The sequence below is a fragment of the Suricata suricatta genome, chromosome 4 (assembly GCF_006229205.1).
Source record: "Suricata suricatta isolate VVHF042 chromosome 4, meerkat_22Aug2017_6uvM2_HiC, whole genome shotgun sequence".
Taxonomy (NCBI): Eukaryota; Metazoa; Chordata; class Mammalia; order Carnivora; family Herpestidae; genus Suricata; species Suricata suricatta.
The window spans coordinates 79583519-79603916 of NC_043703.1; the positions used below are offsets into that span (position 1 = coordinate 79583519).

Consider the following 20398-nt stretch of genomic DNA (forward strand, 5'->3'; position numbering starts at 1 on the left):
AGGCAAGGCAAGTTTGAGTATGTAGGAAGCACAGATATTAGTTAGCATGGTTATCAAGGCGATAAGACCAATACATATATATTCATTTGTTTTTAAGTGACATATTCTAAGCTACATAAAATTTAATTCCGTGTCCTATTCTAAGACTACATCTTTGACCTTAAACTTAGAAGCATAATTGCTGTAATACATTAAAAAATACTTCACTGTTTTCCAATATTGTAAAGTATACTGAATTTTCAAATGTCTAGTATAAATTTTTTTTAAGTTTTTTAAATGTTTTTTATTTAATTTTTAGACAGAGAGAGACAGAGCATGAGTGGTGAGGGGCAGAGAGAGAGGGAGACACAGAATCAGAAACAGGCTCCAGGCTCTGCTGTCAGCACAGAGCCCACCGGAAGCAGGGCTCGAACCCACGAACGTGAGATCATGACCTGAGCCAAAGTCAGAGGCTTAACCGACTGAGCCACCCAGGCGCCCTTAGTATAAATTTTTTTGCACAAAATTTAAAAGGCATACTATTAGCTAGCTATAACTACTATGTTAAGTAACTGTATGAAAGAAGAGGTTCATAAGGAGAACAAAATATAAAACTAAGCATAATAATTGCTGTATTTAACAAAAAAATGAAATCAAGTAATTTTGAATGCACATATTTCTTGTGTTAGTAATGTGTATATTCATTTTATAACTACTAGTTTGACAAACATACTACAATTATACAATATTTGTTTTCCTTCCGTATATCCTCCCTGACAGCAGATGGAATATTTTCTTTCAAATACAAAGTAATGTTTCTATTTTTTACCTGAGTCATGTGAAAGCTGACTCCCTACTTTCATTTTTCAAAGTTAAACTAATTTTTTGAACCTGGATTAAAATGTAACATTTAACCATAAGTTTTTTGCTGTTTAGTCTACATTTCAACAAATTGATAGGGTACTTGACAAAAGCATCTTGATTTCATCTGTGTTTTAAATATGATTACACAACTTTTTTCCTCTTTTTTAACGAGAAAAAGGAGATGAAGAAAACCATTCATATATGCCCTCTTCACTCTCAATTATATTGAGATGCAGCTCTAAATACAGGCGGATCAAGTCAAGTGATGTTGGTAATCTCTTTTTTTTGCATAGAAGAAAAAAAACAAAAGAAAGGAAGTTATTTCCTTCCTAAGGTCTCCGCTAGTTTTTTAAGTCTTTTCTTCAGCTCCAGTGGAAATTTCTCATAGCACTTCTTACAGACTGGCTTCATGTCAAACTCCACAAATTTATTCCTAAAGACAGTAACAATAACAAAAGGAATCAGTAAAAAGATATTTAATACAGATATATAAATAATGTGAGGTAATTTTATTGATGTAAATGAAGATACAATATGGTGACATTAATATTTCATAGTAAACTATAATTCTAATCTTAATTCTTGTCATTGTGGAGATGTAAAAAAAAATTACAATACCACTGGGAAAAAACTGTCCTTACAAATTGATCTTATATGTATCTCTATGTGATACAGAACATATATTACATTTTAGTCCGTGCTACGTATACAGGAAATCTCAAGTCAATATCATTTAGGTAAGTAAAATAAAACACAGTTAAAGTATCACAAGAACACTTTAAAGAACAGTTATTAAAAGCCAAAGTTGTATGACTGTCTCTTTGTTGAAGGTAATATCATCATACTTAATATTTTAAATTAGGCAACTACTAGGTTTTGTCTTTCCTTGCATAAAATGACTTATCTCCTACCTCCAAAAACAACAAAAATCATCTTCAAAAAAATCTGAAATAATAAAGGTTTTTTGGTACCTTTACCAACAGAAAAGTTGGTAGGGGAGATATAAGAATGTTTATAATCACTCTTAAGAAATAGACATGAAACATTCCCTGTGGTTCCATTTTGTGAATGGTTAGCTGTATGGAGAACTCTGTTTTGAAAGCTTGAGCAATACACATTATCAGTTTATTTGTGGAACAGTTCCGGAGAGCACAGGTTTCTAGTCAGCCTCCTAAGTATCTGTCATGCATCTCTACTTGTTAATTACAATCGCTCATTACTGTTGGAATCGAGGGTCCTAAACTGTGAACTGAGTATCTGCACAACCTAATAACTCATGCATTTTCATAACTTGTATTTAGGCAACATTTCTGGAACAAATCTAGTGGTAGGTACATTGTTATCAATGGCAAATGATGAAATCAGGGGCTATGATTTTAAAGAATACAGTTAATAACAAAGTTAATTCCTAATCATATATTTAAAATGAAAAATCTTTTATTTTAAAACATCACATGGAAATTATTCCCTAGCTATATTTCACAGAGATCTTGATGCTGACAGAAATTCAAATGGTGTTATTTTTCCATTGACAGTTTGATTTAAATAGTACTACTGAGTTACAATATTGTCCCACAGACTTCTTAGAACAAATATCCCAAAGACTTTTTAGAACAAAAGCTATTAAAACTGTCATTTTTTTAAATGAGGGAAATAAATTATCATTGCTTTATAAATTATCATTGCTTTCAGAGATACTGCTAAACAAACCTTCAATTGTTCTAATTTTATATTTGAATTTTAATTCCTCTTTATAGAAGGAAACATGAAAACTGGAACAACAAAAAACTTTTGTTAGAGTGCAGAACACAGTGATAACCATGAAGAAGAAAAGGGACAACCGTACTAGTAATTCAACAGAATTTCAAAGACTGAAATATTTCCCATAAAAATCAGGAATAAAGTAAGCTTTAAAAACATCAAGAACATGAATTTATAAAAAGTAGCATATGGATGCCCTATGAAAGCAGACACACCCGCCAAAAGAGCTCTTATTATGTGTAGTAGATAGTCTCTGCTTAGACATGAAACATCCTGAAAGGATTTAACGTAACGCAGAGCTTAGAACATGACACTTGGGATTTATCAATTAAATCATTTTAGGCAAAGAAACCAAAAACAAGGATTTCAAAAGCTGCTATTATCAGAGAAAAATACTTTAAAACTTGCCCAATATCTACTAGAGACTGGAATTCTTCCCTTTGAATCTACTTAAAAAAAAAATAAATCTATACTAGATTGTGATTTAAACAAAGAAATGAGGGAGTCTACAGATTAAGGAAAATAAGTGAAGTAAAGCAGGTAGGACGTGGGGATTTATTAATGCAAGCTTTATAATCTTAGTAATTACTCAAAAGGCCCAGCTCTCCAGAGGTCAACTACTTGTATTTCAATCTCTGGCAGTCACAAACACATGCCAAAAGGAAACAAAAAAGCGAGAGACAAAATCAGAACAAAACATATTCTAAAGGACTAACCAAAGAAGAAAGCAGTGAAAATGATGACAGAAGGGACAGAAAAGTTTACAAACAGACTGGCTTTTTCTTTTTCTGCTTGTCCTTATCCTTTGCTTCTCTCTCCCGTTTGGCAAGTCGCCTCTTAAATTCTTCTGGCATTTTTTCATAACAGTGTTTGCAGACTGGTTTGAGATCAATTTCAACAAACTTATCCCTTTGAACAGGACAAAGAAGGAATAGAAGAAAACATAAAACAATTAAAGGAAGAACCTTTACTTTCAGAGGCCTAAACAGAAAGAATAAGAAATCAAATAATTATTTTCAAAATTACTACATTTTTTAAAAAGTTACCCCAAAGTTTTTGGTCTTAGGATTGACATAGGAGTAAACTGTAGACTTACTTGAGTGTTAATTTAGTGTTGCAGGTAGAACAGGCAAAGCAGTTCACACACCAGGCCTTATTCAGAGCAGAGACCACTGGATAAAGAGCAAAGACATGCGGTCACACACCTTGGCGTGGAAAGTGGCAGAGTTGATACCTTCAACTCAAACAGAGCTATAGTTGCCACCACGACACTTGGAAGAGATTCTTGAGAGTTTTTTGTTGCAAAAGAATCACAGTGCCAATAATTAATGTTTACTGAATCAATCCAGTTAATTAATTAAAGACTATTTTTTTCACATTATTAAAAAAAATGAGCACTTAAGTCTTCTGTGACTGAAGGGTTCATCTTAAGGAAGATTACCATTGCCATTTTCAATCTTTATTTATTGTTAAGATTTTTCTTCTTTCCTTAATAGTATCCTGTGAGGCACATGAACAGTATGTACCATGCCTTCCTGCCAAAGTTTGCCCTCGCACTCCATGCACGATGCGGTGTCTACTTAACATGCATTATGTCACTCACATGAGCTCTTCTGGCACAGAGCCTGCCTACCAGCATAGTTGCCACTACCACTGGACAACAAGGAAATATGGATTAGATAAGTAATTAAAAAACAACCCAGACATTAACTTCTCTGCCTCTCTTCCAAAGCTGATGAGAAAGAGAGCGTCCTTTGACAGCTTTGTTCACCTGACCACTGTCTCACATAGGAGGGAGCTAAGTTTCATTTCTTTGGCACTAAAGATCGCTCTCCTGAACTAATCTTTTTGCAAACTGCATCATGGGCAGTGTTTCACAAAGTATTTCCCAGGTTGAGTTTTTTGACGAGACCCACAAAGCATGCTGAAAACAGGAATGTTTAAGACTTTGCCAGGCATGAAACGATGCTCAACATCACTCATCATCAGGGAAACACAAATCAAAGCCACACTGAGATACCACCTCACACCAGTCAGAGTGGCTAAAATGAACAAATCAAGAGACTATTGGCGCTGGCGAGGGTGTGGAGAGATGGGCACCCTCCTGCACTGTTGGTTGGAATGTAAACTGGTACAGCCACTCTGGAAAACAGTGTGGAGGTTCCTCAAAAAACTATCGATAGAACTCCCTTATGACCCAGCAATAGCATTGCTGGGGATTTACCCAAGAGAGACAGAAATGCTGATGCATAGGAGCACATGTACCCCAGTGTTCATAGCAGCAATGTCAACAATAGCCAAAACATGGAAAGACCCTAAATGTCCATCACCTGATGAATGAATCAAGATGTGGTTTATATACACAATGGAGTATTACGTGGCAATGTGAAAGAATGAAATCTGGCCATTTGTAGGAATGTGGATGGACCTCAAGGGTGTCATGCTAAGCAAAATAAGTAAGGCGGAGAAGGACAGATAGCATACATATGTTTGCACTCATAAGTCTAATAGGAGACCAGGAGAAACCTAATGGAGGACCATGGGGAGGGGAAGAGGGAAAGAGAGTTGGGGAGAGAGAGGGATGCAAAACTTGAGAGACTAGTGAATACTGAAAATGAATTGAGAGTTGAAGGGTAAGGGGGAGGGGGGAAAAGAGGTGGTGGTGATGGTGGAGGGCACTTGGGACGAGCACTCGTGTTGTATGGAAACCAATTTGACAATAAACTATTTAAAAAAAAAGACTTTGCCAGGAAGTTTCTGGCAGAATTGTGCTAGCAGCTCTTAGCAAACACAGCTGCTTCCTTTCTGTTCCATTTAATCAACACTGCCTAACTACAATACAAGGCTAGAAATGTCCTAGAAATGTCTACAGAAAACTGCCAGGTTTTAGCATCTGCACGGTTAAAGTGACTCTTGCAAACTACCAAGGTGGAATAAGCCATTCCTAATAAACACTGCTCTCCAACTTCCAAGTTCAAATCAACCTAGGGGATGGAAACAGGTTGGCTACGAACAGTTCTCACAACACCTACTGCAATGGGCCTGAGGCACTGCCCTACAGTATTGTCGTAAAGGAGTAACAAATCCACCTCATACGATATTATCACCTCTGCTACAGATTACTTGAGAAATAGGCCAAAGAAAGAGAGAGTGACATGGTCAAATGCCAAATAGTAATCAATCTCTTTCACGTTTCACATTTTCCAACTGTTTTTGTGTCAAAATGATGACACATAAAATCCCTACAGACACTTACCATCACCTTCTATAACACGGTTGCAATGAAAACAAACATCACCAAAGAGCTGAAAACGAAAAAAAAAAGTGGTAAAAATTCAAGATATGTTAGAACTAAGGTTTAGAACACCAAATATTTAATACAATTTTAGTTCTTTCTACCACTTAAAAACAAATAGCTGGCTATGTAGATCCCGAATTTACCATTGGGTAAATTTAGAGAAAAATAAAGTTCATTGACTAGTTTTTATTTTTTACAATGAAGATAATTTACTTTTCATCACTGTCAAAACCCAAAAAAAAGGCTTTGGAAATGTTCCAGATTTAAGGAGGCTAAAGGAAATGACAACCCTAGATTGGCTCCAGTACTGGAGTGGAAAAAAATGATTCAACGACATTATGGATTCAAGTGACAAAACTGGAATAAATACAATAAAGTATTATATCAATGCTAATTATGATTATGTGATAACACTCCAATATTCTTGTGAAATAAAAATGGAAGTATTTAGGGGTAATGGGCCATGATGAACTTAGAAATACTTCAGAAAAAAATGTGTGTGTATGAATATGTACATTTGTATATGGAGATCTGTGCGTTTATTAAGTGTCTGCTTTTACAGAGAGTGAACAAGTGCAAATGATGAAGTAAAAGGTACAAAGGTATTCTTCATATTTTTATTTTACAACCTTTCTGTTGTTTCTGAAATTATTTCCCAAAAAAAAATGTTAAAAAGTGATTTCTATAGTCCAACGTACATTTTCCAAGAGATTTCCCTGTAGCTACAATATTAAGCTCAAATTTATTTAAGTATATCTAGTATCCCATGAATATGACCAATACCTGGTTATAATGAGTTTCACAATATGCCAGGCCTTTCCTTTCATAATGTCGATGTCCAAGAAATGGCTTTTCACACTTGGCACAAACAAAATGCTGAAAAAAATTGCTAGAAGTCATTTTTGGACTGCCATATTTTATTTAGTAAAGTAAAACCCCAAAGTTAAACTATCCTCAGAGAAGATACATGAAAGTTTGAGGTAGTTATTTCATTTGGCCAAGGGTAACCCTGTGACACTTTCAGTCTTAATTCAGGTGTCTTGAGTTTTTGACAGGTTACTTTAAGACACAGAATGAGAAAAGAGGTCAACATGTTAATATCATCTATAAGGGAGGAGCTGCTGCTAGAGATGGACCCTGAGCCTTCTTGCCTCAAGAAGGATTTAAGAACAAAAAAACACATCCTATATCGTTACCGAGAGATCACAAAAGTGTGGATATTCTATATTCTTATTTTTCCACAGTCATTTTTCTTGAAAATGTCTGTATTTAATCTTTAGAATTTCCTAATCTTGCCAGCACCTCTAAATGATGGAAATTCAACAGTATTGGCTACGCCTCCACCATTTACAACTCACCTCCACGTGCCACTGCTTGCCCATGGCATTCACCACGCGCCCTTCAATGGGCCGTCGACAAGCGCCACAGATTGGCACCCCCATTTTATCATGGCATGGCAGGCAGTACAGCTCTCCTTTCAGCTCCCGGGCATCAGCAGTCAGCTCCTTCCTGTCCATGAGGAGGATACCCAACTGAATAAATACTACCACCGAGAAAGAAAACAGGCAACCGAGGAGGCCAGCACACTTTAGCAGGTTTCTGAAGATCTCACTGTAACAATCCCCATAACTTTCTTTCCCTCCCTCTTAGTAGTGCTCACAGTAACCTAAATGAAGAGGCTTGAAGGGGTTTCAGATTCCTATCAAAACATCAATGTCATGCAATAGTGATAAAAGTCAGATATATACCATCACATTGATCACACTTATCATTTCCTCGTCTATGATCACATGATAGTCCGCTGGTCTTTCTGAAAATGCTAGAGAAGAATCATCACAGTGCTCAGGGCAGACTTGGTGATGTTATCTTTACAAAATAACTGGGGTCTAAAGTTAGCTCCATTTACTAACAACCATTTAAACTGTCACCAGCTTTTTTTTTTTTAATGTTTTATTTATTTTTGATACAGAGAGAGACAGGCATGAGAGGGGGAGGGGCAGAGAGAGGAGACACAGAACTGGAAGCAGGCTCCAGGCTCTGAGCTAACTGTCAGCACAGAGCCTGAAGCGGGGCTCAAACCCACGAACGTGAGATCTGACCTGAGCTGAAGCCGGAGGCTTAACCGACTGAGCCACCCAGGCGCCCTGTCACCAGCTTTTAAGTTACAGGTTAAGAGTAAATAAAAGAAATGCCCAGATCTTTCCTCCCCACAAATGCTTAAGTTCACTATTATTTTCAGCCTCCTGCATCAATAAACAGAGGGGCAGAGGTGGCCCCAATGAGCCAAATGGACTTGTTTATATTTCATCTGCTTCAAGTAATTCTCCAGAAGTACTAATGACAAATGAACAGAGAACAATTCCACCAAAGGGAAATAGGCAAGAAAATGAGAGAAGGTACAAAATAGATGAGGTGGTTATACTCCTAGGATAAAGCTATTTTCTTGATCTTTAGCTTACCTTATCTCTGTCCACCCCCACTAGAATTTAGCACTCAAACTGATTATAGTAAATTTTCCCGTTAAATTTTTAGATAGCAGATTTAAAAAATCATAGTTGAACAATTTATCATAAGTGAAGAAAAAAATTCCTGTTAGCATAAAGCAAAATTTAATAAATGTAGTTTAAGGTATTTTAAGATAACACCCTCATTATTACAACTGTAGAAGTTATATATGTACAGACAGAAGACTTTTTAAAGTTGTTTTTTTTTTTAATCTGGTATTGAAAAAGCAGAGTGATCAAAACCACTTTTGGGGATAACAGGATATTTTACTACTGACTATTTAAAGGTATGCATATATATATGTTACATGTCCACACACACAAAACACACACACACACACACACACACACACACACACGGTGTGGGGAGAGTGTGCTGCACATACTCAAATGTGGCAAAATGTTAAGTGATGAAACTTAATGATGGGCATATAGGTATTCTTTGTATGATTCCCTTGACTTCTTTATAGGCTTAAAATGTTCCAGATTGTAAGGTGGAGAAAAACAATCTGGTGTGCTGGAGTAAAAGACAGAAAAATGTGATGTTTTATTTCATCTCCACAATCTGTGTGAATAAAAAAGGAAGGGAGCGCAGTACCCGCAGTTGGCACAGTTGAAATGGTCTGGGTGGTAAGGGTCATTCTTGAATATCAGCGGTTGCTCATCGATGATGCCGTGGCATTTCTGGCAGATGTATTTCCCAAGGCCTCTGGCTTTCTCACGATTATGACAGGGGCGGCACAGATGTCTAAACAGAGCCAACACTTCTTAAGAAACGTAAGTTTTAAATCTGAGGTTCTAACAATTAAAAAGAAATATGCTTCTCATATCTCTGAAAAGAAGTGAATCATTTAAAACAAATCACTCTTGGGTTAACAGCAGAACCAAGCCACTATTTTTTACCTGAATATTTATTCCAACCCAAGTATCCAACTGAAACTCCATCTTAAGTACGTACCCCCTTTTGTTGGCCCAGGGACACAGAAATTCTAGGGTCCTCTCCTAACAGCCACCAGACGAGCCAATATATGCTGGTGTTGAGTCCCCGCACCTTAAATTCCATGCCTGGAAGCACAGCCTCACAGCCCCGGGGGCGGGGGGCGGGGGGGGGGGGGAACCAGGCCTGATATTGTAGTAGGCACTTCTCCACCCACACCTGACAAGGATGGAGAACTCCTACCTCCCAGCATTCTTGACAAACCCGATGTCTGCCAGAACCTTCTCACACAGGTCACAGAGGAAGCACTCGGGATGCCAGCTGTTATTCATGGCTTTGATAACTCTGCCAATGATGAATTCACCTGTGGGAAAGTAACACATCCAATGTGCATCTTATTGCTAAAAGCAGTAAACCAAAAGACATGAGGGAAAAAAATATTTAAACCTTTCTCCACAACTAGGGATTTTCTTTATACATATCGACCACAGTAAGCACTGCATTAGGAAAGACTGTATTTCATCTAAATCCTTGGTTTTGATTCTTTAGTCATATTTTTGGGCTGTCTTATCATATCTGAATCTGTTTTTCCTTTTCTCAGTGACAAACTGGGCTCTCTTGAATGCCTTTTGTTTATTTCTGGTCATTGCTGACACAGCACATTTTCTTGAAACCTATACTTAATTTCTTCTTTTACTAAACTTTACAAACACTCCACTCAGTTTCTCCAATTTCTGAAGACCTTCTAGTAGAGCTGTTAGCAACCAGCGAGGTGGCTAAAATGCAAGCAAGTTAAACACTTGTGTCACACACAGCAACCCTTAAGCATGTGAGGCATGCCTCCAATGTCTTCCCTGTCTCTCTCTTGGCAACCTCAGAAGTTAGTAAAGGATGAAGGGGACAAGAACATTCCAAAGGATCATCAAATAAATTCCTAATCAATCCCCAAACAACTTTACACTAGATGTCCTTAAAAAATCATTTCTCTCTGGATTTTGATACTCTTCCAGTTTGTTAAGTATCAGTGATAAGGAAAAGGATGGATATAGTACCTGAATGCTATTTATGAACACTAAACACTATTTCCACCATTGACATTATTTTGAGACTCACTTTTTACCTTGTCATTCAGCAGAAAAACTTACCACACTGATGACAGCAAGGAGCAAAGAGCATCTGAAAGTCATGTTCACAGTACTTCCTTCCTTCAAACTGAAATAGAAAATACCATCAGCTGGTACAGATGAAACAATCACAGGATGAATATAATTATTCTGTGGAGACCAATGGAGAGATGTTTTCGAACTAAGAGCTCTGCCCTAAGAATTATAATTCTACTGGGATTTTTAAAAGTAGATGTACTTTTGTACTTTTCCTAGACCTACCTGCATGTGGGTACAGGAAAGATATACCAACCAACCGACATGGAAACTGGTACTATGGCTCCAGAGTTCAGTGACCTCCCTCTAACAATGCTGAACTGTTTTCTGGATTGTAGACTCACCTTTAGGAATATAATGAGAGCTGCGGACTCCTCTCCCTAAAAAACATGCATATACACACAAACCCTTTCCCACTTTTTTTAGATTGATATCTGAAATGTTGTACTATAAACTTAAATATTTATAAAATGTAGATATTCTAGTATATTTTAGATCTAAGGCCAAGCCCATTAAAAGAATTCTATTTTAGGGGCACCTGGGTGGCTCAGTCAGTTAAGCATCTGACTTCAGCTCAGGTCATGACCTCACAGTTCGTGGGTTCGAGCCCCACGTCAGGCTCTGTGCTGACAGCTAAGAGCCTGGAGCCTGCTTCAGATTCTGTGTCTCCCTCTCTCTCTGCTCCTCCCCCACTCATGCTCTATGTCTCTCTCAAAAAAAATAAACATTAAAAAATTTGATTTTTATAGTTGGAAAATTCATATCCTCCACTTCTCTCCTTGAACTATTTCCATTTCATTTCCTACAAAGTTTTATCCTGGTGTGATATTTTTTCCTAAACTCTATACTAAAGTCTTTAACAGATCACCCTACCATACTTCTCGACAATTAAAATGTATATAATAAAACTTTAAAATTTGTTTTACTACTTGAACCTATAAAACTCTATAAGCTAAAAACATTCTTTTTATTCTGGATTAAGTTATCATTACAAGGATTATTAGTACACAAATGGTTAAAACATGAATATGTTTACAAATATCAAATTTTACTTTCCACTATTTGTTTACTGAAAAGTCTGTCCTTGGGTACCTGAGTGGCTCAGGTGGCTAAGCATCCGACTTCGGCTCAGGGCATGATCTCGCAGTCCTTGAGTTCGAGCCCTGCATGGGGCTCTGTGCTGACAGCTCAGAGCCTGGAGCCTGCTTTGGATTCTGTCTCTCTCTCTCTCTCTCTCTCTCTCTGCCCTATCCCTGCTCACACTCTATCTCTCAAAAATAAACATTAAAAATATTTTTAAAAAGACAAAATCCTCTTAATGAGATGCACAGGGATCCCCTTCCTCTCACAATTATTCCATGTACCCATAGATAAATAGGACTTACCACTGGAAGACTCAGGATTCAACATGAATTTCTATTTTGGGGGTTGCTTTTGCCCTCTTCACATAAGTAAGTCATAGGAATTATAGCATGTCTCCCTTTGAATCTGTGCGCTCCTTAGAATGTTCAAATATCACATATTGTTTGACTATCAAAATCCATTTTTAGTGATGTAGCAGTAGTCAACTCAACTTGGTCAATCATGGAAATCAGCTGCAGATTTAGCTCAATTTATAGAACATATTCACCATAGCTTAATTTGCAGACCAGCCAAAGCAGATTTATTTTGTGCCAGAAAAAGGTTTACTTCATTTTGAAATTCAAATGGATAAACTCTACTATGTTTAATGAATCTGTTTAAAACAAAAGTTTTTAATTAGTGTTTATTTTTGAGAGAGAGACAGAGCATGAGCAGGGGAGGGGAAGAGAGAGAGCATGAGCTGGGGAGGGGCACAGAATCCAAAGCAGGCTCCGGGCCCTGAGCTGTCAGCACAAAGCCCCATACGGGGCTCAAACTCACGAACATGAGATCATGACCTGAGCTAAAGCCGGATGTTTAACCGACTGAGTCACCCAGGTCTGACGTCCCCATTAAATTTTTTTTATTTATGTAATGAATCTGTTTTTAGAAGTTATAAACAGATGATCATAAATTGATATACTATATTACCCAGTTCTCTGTCATAATGCACTGTGGGTAAGCCCAAGCAGAAGTCATTTATGAAGTAAATATGTTCCTTTACTGGATGTACATACATATATAGAAATCAGATATTTAGTTCTTAGCAGTAATTTAAAAAAGAAATCAAAGATAGAGACTCAGAAACAACTCTGCTGATTTAGTTGGAAATAATAAACTTTTTTACTGGCACCCTAGTCTTAATCTGTGGTGAAAGACTGGTCTCAGAACTGTTGGTAGAGCTTTATAAATTGTCTTTTTAAGATTTATTTTTATTTTTATTTTTAAGAGAGGGTGAACAGGGGAAGGGCAGAGAGAGAGGAGAAAAGAGGATCTAAAGCTGCCTCTGCAATGACGGCAACAAGCCTGATGCGGGGCTCGAACTTAAAACCAATGAGATCATGACCTGAGCCAAAGTTGGATACTCAACCAACTGAACCACCCATGCGGCCTGGCAATGTAGGTTTAATAGCAAAGACTAGTTAATGATAACAATGCATCACGACATTTTCAGTAGGAAAACCGAATGCCTTGTGCACCGTGTTTGTGTGTGTGTGTGTGTGTGTGTGTGTGTGTGTGTGTGTGACAGGTTCATTATAGTTTTTAAAATCAGTACTTAATTTTAATGGAAACAACTTAACTGAAAATTCTGTCACAGAATTTGGACACCCATTAAAACAAAGTTTTAATGAGGCAAAAAAAAAGAAACATTCAACTTTTAGTTTGTATTTAATGAAAGAGAAAGACACACTGCTTTAGACAAAAACAAAATGAGTTCAGCAGTTAGCATATATACTATATTTGCTAGCAGAAGGTAGAAAAAAAATAGGATTGGTTACAATTCAAATAAGGCTTTTAAGATGCGGTTCAAATTGGTAGCATAGAGTAGAATCAACCATGGATCCATAATGTCTGAGTTTAAACTCTGGCTAAACCAGTGACTTGCTGTGTGACTTTGGTCAAGCTGTAACCTCTCAGTGCCCTGTGAGAGTCATAGACTTCTTCTGTTTTGGCTCTGGCTCCTAACACACACTCATCATTCTTATTTCTTCATTTCTTATCCCTGCTCTATGCTTTGCTCTCACAGACCTCTCCCTTTAAAAGGATGAGTCCTGTGGTATACATATGCAATGGAATACCAATCAGCCATAAATAGGAAGGAAATCATGCTATTTTTAAAATTTATTTATTTATTTTGAGAAAGAAGGGGAGATAAGGGACAGAGAGAAAGAGAGAGAGAGGGAGAGAGAATCCAAGACAGGCTCCTCACTGTTAGTGCAGTGCAGAGCCCAATACGGGGCTCAAACTCACAAACCATGAGATCAAGACTTAAGCTCAAGTTGGATACTTAACTGAGCCACCCAGGTGCCCTGGAAATCCTGCTATTTGCAACAACATGGACAAACAACATAGAGGGCATTATGCTAAAAGAATTAAGTCAGGCAGAGAAAGACAAATACTGTGTGATCTCACTTATGTGTGGAATTTAAAAATGCCAAACTCCTAGAAAGAGAGTAGACTGATAGTTACTGGGACCTGCAGGGATCAGGGAAATGGGGAAATATTGCTCAAGGGGTACAAACTTCCAATTATAAAATGAGTAAGTTCTGGGGATCTAATGTACAGCATGGTGGTTATAGTTAACAACATTGTATTAAATGTATGCTTGAAGTCTGCTAAGACAGTAGAATTTAAATGTTTTCACCACACACACACAAAAGATAATTACACGAGGCAATGCATGTGTTGACTAACCGTACTGTGGTTATCATTTCACAATATATCCACATATATGTCAAATCAAGTTGTACACCTTAAACTTAATGTTATCTGTTGATCATATTTTAATAAAACTGAAGGAAAAGGATGAGTTCCTTTGAACTTAGAGATAAAAAAAAGATAAAGTCTTAAAAGGAAGGGGTCATGATTACTCCTCACAGTTCCAAATCTGCTACCAATCTGAACACAGAACATCCAACAGAGTTCCTAAAGTGAAGCTTCATCCTTATCAAGAAAATACACAAGGCAGGGCACCTGGGTGGCTCAGTCATTTGGGTGTCCAACTCTTGATTTCTGCTCATGTCATGATCTCAGTTTGTGGGATCAAGTCCCACATCAGGTTCCGTGCTGACAGTGTGGAACATACGTAGGATTCTCTCTTCCTCTCTCTCTCTCCCTCAACTGACTTTACATGCACCTGAGCTCTCTCCATCTCTCAAAATAAATCAGTAAAACCTTGGTTTGCAAGCATAATTCGTTCTGGAAATATGCCTGCAATCCAAAGCACTTTTTGATGAAGTACCAATAAAGTGAATCCACCCTCTATTTCCACTGCACAAATCTGAGGAAAATGCTGAGGTCCTGAAACATCCTAATTATGAACACAGGCTTCCACAGACATCCTCAGATGCACAGCCTCCCTGACAGCTTCTCTCAGTCAGCAAATACTCAGAAGATCCTTGGAAGATCCTCCTAGACGCCACTGCAGAGAGATGTGCCGACAGTCTTTGAAATCACATCACGGTCATTTTCTAAAAACAAGTATCTTCCATTTACTAAGTTCTTCTACCAACTGCCTCTGTGCTGAAACATTATAAACATCATCTACTCAAGTTTTCAGTAGTTTCTGGGGCAGAAATCTGCCCTCAGGTAGATTTAACTTCTCCCTATTACCAATCACTCTGTGAAGTTTTTGTATTTAACTTTCAGTGACTTGATCTTGGTCAGCCTAGTCTAACACACTGTAAAAAAAGCTCCTTAAGACTCTATCTAGGGGCGCCTGGGTGGCTCAGTCGGTTAAGCGTCTGGCTTCCGGCTTTGGCTCAGGTCATGATCTCATGGTTCGTGGGTTTGAGCCCCGCATTGGGTTCTGTGCTGACAGCTCAGAGCCTGGAGCCTGCTTCAGATCCTGTGTTTCCCTCTCTCTCTGACCCTCCCCTGCTCGTGCTGTCTCTGTCTCTCAAAAATAAAAAACATTAAAAAAAATTTTTTTTAATTAAAAAAAAAAAAGACTCTACCTACCTTGCTCATCATTCTACTCCTAGAATGTGACATGGTGCCTGACAGGCTGTAACTGCTAAACTAATATTATAAGTATTGTTAAATGGATGGATAGGTCAATAAAAAATGAATAAACAAACACGGAAAACCTCATGATGTCTGACTAGTAGAGGCTCATTGGTCACCTTCGATCTGTGACAGTTCCTCAGCCTTGCCCTGCCTTTAATGACCTTGACACTTTAAAAAAAAATGCTTATTTATTTATTTTGAGAGAGAGTGTGCACACACAAGCAAGGAGAGGGGCAGAAAAAATGGGAGAGAACCCCAAGCAGGCTCCACACTGTCAGTGTGAAGCCTGATGCTTAGCTGACTGAGCCCTGGCCTTGACACTTTTGAAGGGTACACACTGTGTTTTGTAGAGTGCTCCCCATTATGTGTTTGTCTCATGATTAGACTGAGGTCATAGACTTGGGGGAAGAATACCACAGGGATAATAATATGCTTAATTTTCTTGCATCACATCAGGGAGTACATGATTTCAACATGATTTCTTACTGTTCATGTTTACCTTGATCACTTGATTAAGACAGTATCTTCCCGGGGCCCCTGGGTGGCTCAGTCAGTTAAGTGTCTGACTTCAGCTAAGGTCATGATCTCACGGCCTATGAGTTTGAGCCCTGCATCGGGCTCCCTGCTGGCAGCTCAGAGCTTGGGGCCTGCTTCAAATTCTGTATCTCCCCCCTACCACCCGCCCCACTTATGCTGTCTCTGACTCTCAAAAATGAATAAATGTTTAAAAAAAATTTTTTTTAAAACCCAAAACGATGGTATCTGCCAGGTTTCGCCACTGCAAAGTCACTTCTTCACCCTTTCCATATCCCTGTAGAAGTGAGTCATTAAGTCTAGCCCATACTCGTTCCTAACCAGATATAACATGTCACTCAATAAAAGAACATTCTGGTAAGGCCAGTATCCCCAAAATCATCTCTTAATTGTGACTCCTTTATTGTACTTCCTCCTCGCAAAACACAAAAATTTAAAGTAACTTCATTTACTGTTATATGTCTGGAAATTATTTCCAAACAAATTGGCAGGAGATGGGTATGCTGAGTATGTGTGAGATGAATAAAGACATGTGATATTCACTGTACTATTCTTTCAACTTCCTGTAGGTTTTAAATAAGTACTAAGTTTATTCAAGAACACCACATTGGCCTGAACCAATACATCAAATCAGTGGTCCACATATGGTACTGAAAACACATCATGACTCAGGCAGTTTACTCAGGGTTCTACCCAGAACTGAAATCTCCTTTTTTGACTTAAGAATACATTTCTTTCATCCACCACTCTGGACAATATTCATGAGATGAGCAATAGGTAAATGAGGACAGAGTTTGAAGCACAGCCTGCAATGTTTATATTAGAAAATGTCTGCCCTGGCTCCCAGCGGGAATATTAGCATTTCATCTTGCCATCTCTACAATCCAAGTTCTTATACATACCAGTTTATTTACTAAGCACCTAGTAGTCATCAAATACTGTATAACAAATACTAGAGATACTGAATCAATGAGGACAGCCCTTGCACTTGAGGTATTTAAAGTCAGAGAGGAAGAAGATAAGTACATAAATAAACATGCTATAATATACTGTGAAATGCCATCCATACTAAAGGTATAAACAAAGTGCTGTGTGTAGTCAGAGAAGACAACTGATAAGAGACAGATGCAAGTGGCCTGAAAATATGACTAATGTGGTCCTGTAATAAAAACACCCTGGGCACAGCAGTCATTGATGACAGAAGCCATGGAGCACAAGAATCACTGAGCCAGACCTTATATTTTCAGCGGTGATGGATTAAAGCCTCAATGACAAACTTTTAAGTTCATTTGCTGAACCACATAAGCTGGTGGGATTGGAATTCATTTCACATAATGAGCCAATGCAGGTAATAATCCTGGTTGCTGCTAAATCAGTCTTAAGAGGAGCTGCAAATGAGGCAGACATAGCTGAGCTCAATCAGCTTACTTCCAGATAAACATTCTCATGAGTGGGTAGGAAACAGTAGTGTAACACTAGACTTGCCTTTGGGACCTAAGAGAGGAGCATCCTGGCCATCTGATTCAAAATATCAGAAGTTCCACAGTATAACATAAATCCCATTTTCAGGGAGAAGAACTAATCCTACAGGGAAAAGAGTAGTGATGGTGGAAATAAGGGAACGTTGATGTTTTAAAAGCGTGTCAAAGCTGTAGAGTGGAGGGGTGCCGGTGGCTTAGTCGGTTGAGCGGCCGACTTCAGTTCAGGTCATGAGCTCACAGTCTGTGGATTCGAGCCCCGCATCGGGCTCTGTGCTGACAGCTAGCTCAGAGCCTGGAGCCTGCTTCGGATTCTGAGTTTCCCTGTCTCTCTGCTCCTCTCCTGCTTGCTCTCTGTCTCTGTCTTTCAAAATAAAATAAAGGCATAAAAAAAAAAAAAAAGCTATGGAGTGGAAAGGACGTATTTGCTATTATTACCAAGACTGAAGTCTGTATGTTGTGTCTCAAATGCAAAGCATGTCAGGTAAATTTTTAAGCCTCCTTTTCAATAAGTGAAAATGCAGATTATTTCTTGGAAGCCCTGAATGGCTTTTTCTCGGATATCATTCAACCAAAAGGAAAAAACAGATTTTCTACATGCAGATTTACATATCCCTGGCCTTGGAAAAGGGGTTTTAATTTTAAGTGAGCTAAAATAGCAATCTTCCTCAGGACCCAAGAGACCTTAAGCTGGGCAACAGCCCATTAATAGACTAGTTTTGTGCATTCATAATGTTCTGGAATAATATCAGATGGACCCTGGGAGCATATTTATAGTCCAGAAGTAAAGAGGAGTGAGGTGTGGGCAGGAGGACAAGTGTGACTCATGCTTTATTCTGTCCCACTGAAAGCTCTCAGAGAGCCTTCCCTCTGACTAAGCACAAGTGGCCTGGCAGCTGACAGCATGCAGATGCAGAACCAGAACTTAGGAGGTGATGGTGCCTGGCAACATTTTTAATTCCAAAGTGCCAGGCAAATGGGCCATATAATATGTAATTAATGTTTGCAAAAACTGACCCTGCCTTCTCTTTTGGATCCTTCTCTTGCTCCCCTGGACTCTCTCCTCAGGCTTTTGCCATACTACGTATTTTAATAAAAATATCTTAGATTTGAGGGGTGCCTGGGTGACTCAGTCGGTTCAGCATCTGACTCTGGATTTCTTTGGCTTAGGTCATGATCCCAGGGTGTGGAACCAAGCCCCACATCAGGCTCTGTGCTGAGTGTGCAGCCTGCTAAAGATTGTTTCTCTCTGCTCACCTCCGCCCCTTTCCCTCCCCAACTCACATGCTGTCTCTCTCTAAACTTAAAAAAAAAAAAATCTGTGGTGCCTGGGAGGCTCAGTGCATTAAGCATCGACTTTGGCTGAGGTCATGATCTTGCGGTTCGTGAGTTTGAGCCTCACATCGGCTTTGTGCTGAAAGCTAGCTCGGAGTCTGGGGCCTGGAGCTGCTTCAGATTCTGTGTCTCCCTTTCTCTGCCCCTCCCCCATGCTCCCTCTATCTCCCTCTGTCTCTCAAAAATAAATAAACATTAAAAAAAATCTTAGACTTCAAAAGAATATGCAAGGGAAAGAATATCATATTGGACATTAGGAGGCCAAACTAGGTTCTAATCCCATTCATGTCACAGATCTGCTGTGTTACAGCAAAATTTCAACCTCTTTGGGCCTCAAGATGGGGGTGGGGAAGTAGGGGTAAGGTTGGAACTGACAGAGTATGAAGACTCCTGTTTCCTTGTCAGAGTTCTGGCACACCTCCTCTGTGCTGATCTGGGAGCCCAAGTGCTCTGTCAAGACCATGGAGGCAAGTCCTTCCCTCCTGCCCCACTCCCTTTCCATCTGTGCTGCCTATACCCACAGTGATTTCCTTCGTCCTCATGGCTGTGGGCAGCTTCACCCACAGCCTCAGGGAGGACCCCTTGCCCTGCCCCAGCGCCTCCTCGGTCCCCCTCCTACTGCGACTCTCCTGGCTGTCACTTGCCATGCTCAGGGCACTTTGACAGAAAAAGACATCCCACTGCCCAGGGAAGGAGTTTGGAAGAAATGAAGGAAAAGAGAACCCTGTTCCTATTGCTAGGGTTTTATAGTAGGGAATACAGTTTCTGGGATACAGCAGGAGCTCAAAAATATGTTGTGATCAAATTGAAAAAAACTTTTTTAATGTTTATTTATTTTTGAAAGAGAAGGAGAAAGACAGAGCATGAGTGGGGGAAAGGGAGAGAGAGAGGGAGACACAGAATCGAAGCAGGCTCCAGGCTCCAGCCTCCAAGCTGTCAGCACAGAGCCCAATGTGGGGCTCGAACTCAGAGTGCAAGATCATGACCTGAGCCAAAGTCAGATGCTTAACCAACTGAGCCATTCAGGCGCCCCTAATTTTTTTTTTTTTTGAGAGAGACAGAGCATGAGCAGGGGAGGAACAGAGAGAGAGAAAGAGAGAGAGAGCGCAAGAAAGAGAGTCCCAAGCAGTCTTAGCACAGAGCCCAATGTGGAGCTCAACTCACAAAACCAAGAGCTGCCCAGGCACCTCTCTAATCAAAACACTTGAAGCTTTCCCCAGAGTTTTGTTACTACAGAGAGGGCAGTTCTGCAGGTCATGTGCATATGATGGAGTAAACAGCTTTTCTGCAGGCTGGCCTGGAAACCTCCCGCCCAGGAGGCATTGTTTCTATGTGAAACTGCCATCTGAATGGCAAACAACTGACTGACTAATGACCATTAAAAACTACCTTTCCTTCTTCAGGAGTGGCTTTTAAAA

At 39.1% G+C, this 20398-nt stretch overlaps 1 protein-coding gene across 8 annotated transcripts in view; it reads right to left on the bottom strand.

The window, feature by feature from the left end:
• Positions 1-439: 439 nt before the first annotated feature.
• LIMS1 (LIM zinc finger domain containing 1) overlaps positions 440-20398 on the bottom strand; it is a 148100-nt gene continuing 128141 nt past the window's right edge. For 5 of the 8 annotated variants that reach the window (XM_029937057.1, XM_029937059.1, XM_029937058.1 and 2 more), the window contains exons 3-10: positions 10489-10555; positions 9587-9707; positions 9005-9154; positions 7261-7411; positions 6686-6778; positions 5861-5909; positions 3701-3776; positions 1334-3513 (exon numbers count right to left, since the gene is read on the bottom strand). In XM_029937057.1, coding sequence (XP_029792917.1) covers positions 3366-3513; positions 3701-3776; positions 5861-5909; positions 6686-6778; positions 7261-7411; positions 9005-9154; positions 9587-9707; positions 10489-10555 — 855 coding nt within the window. In that variant the 3' untranslated portion in view covers positions 1334-3365. Of the gene's footprint in view, positions 1277-1333; positions 3514-3700; positions 3777-5860; positions 5910-6685; positions 6779-7260; positions 7412-9004; positions 9155-9586; positions 9708-10488; positions 10556-20398 lie in introns of those variants that run through there. The other 3 variants (XM_029937056.1, XM_029937054.1, XM_029937060.1) reach the window with 1 other exon arrangement.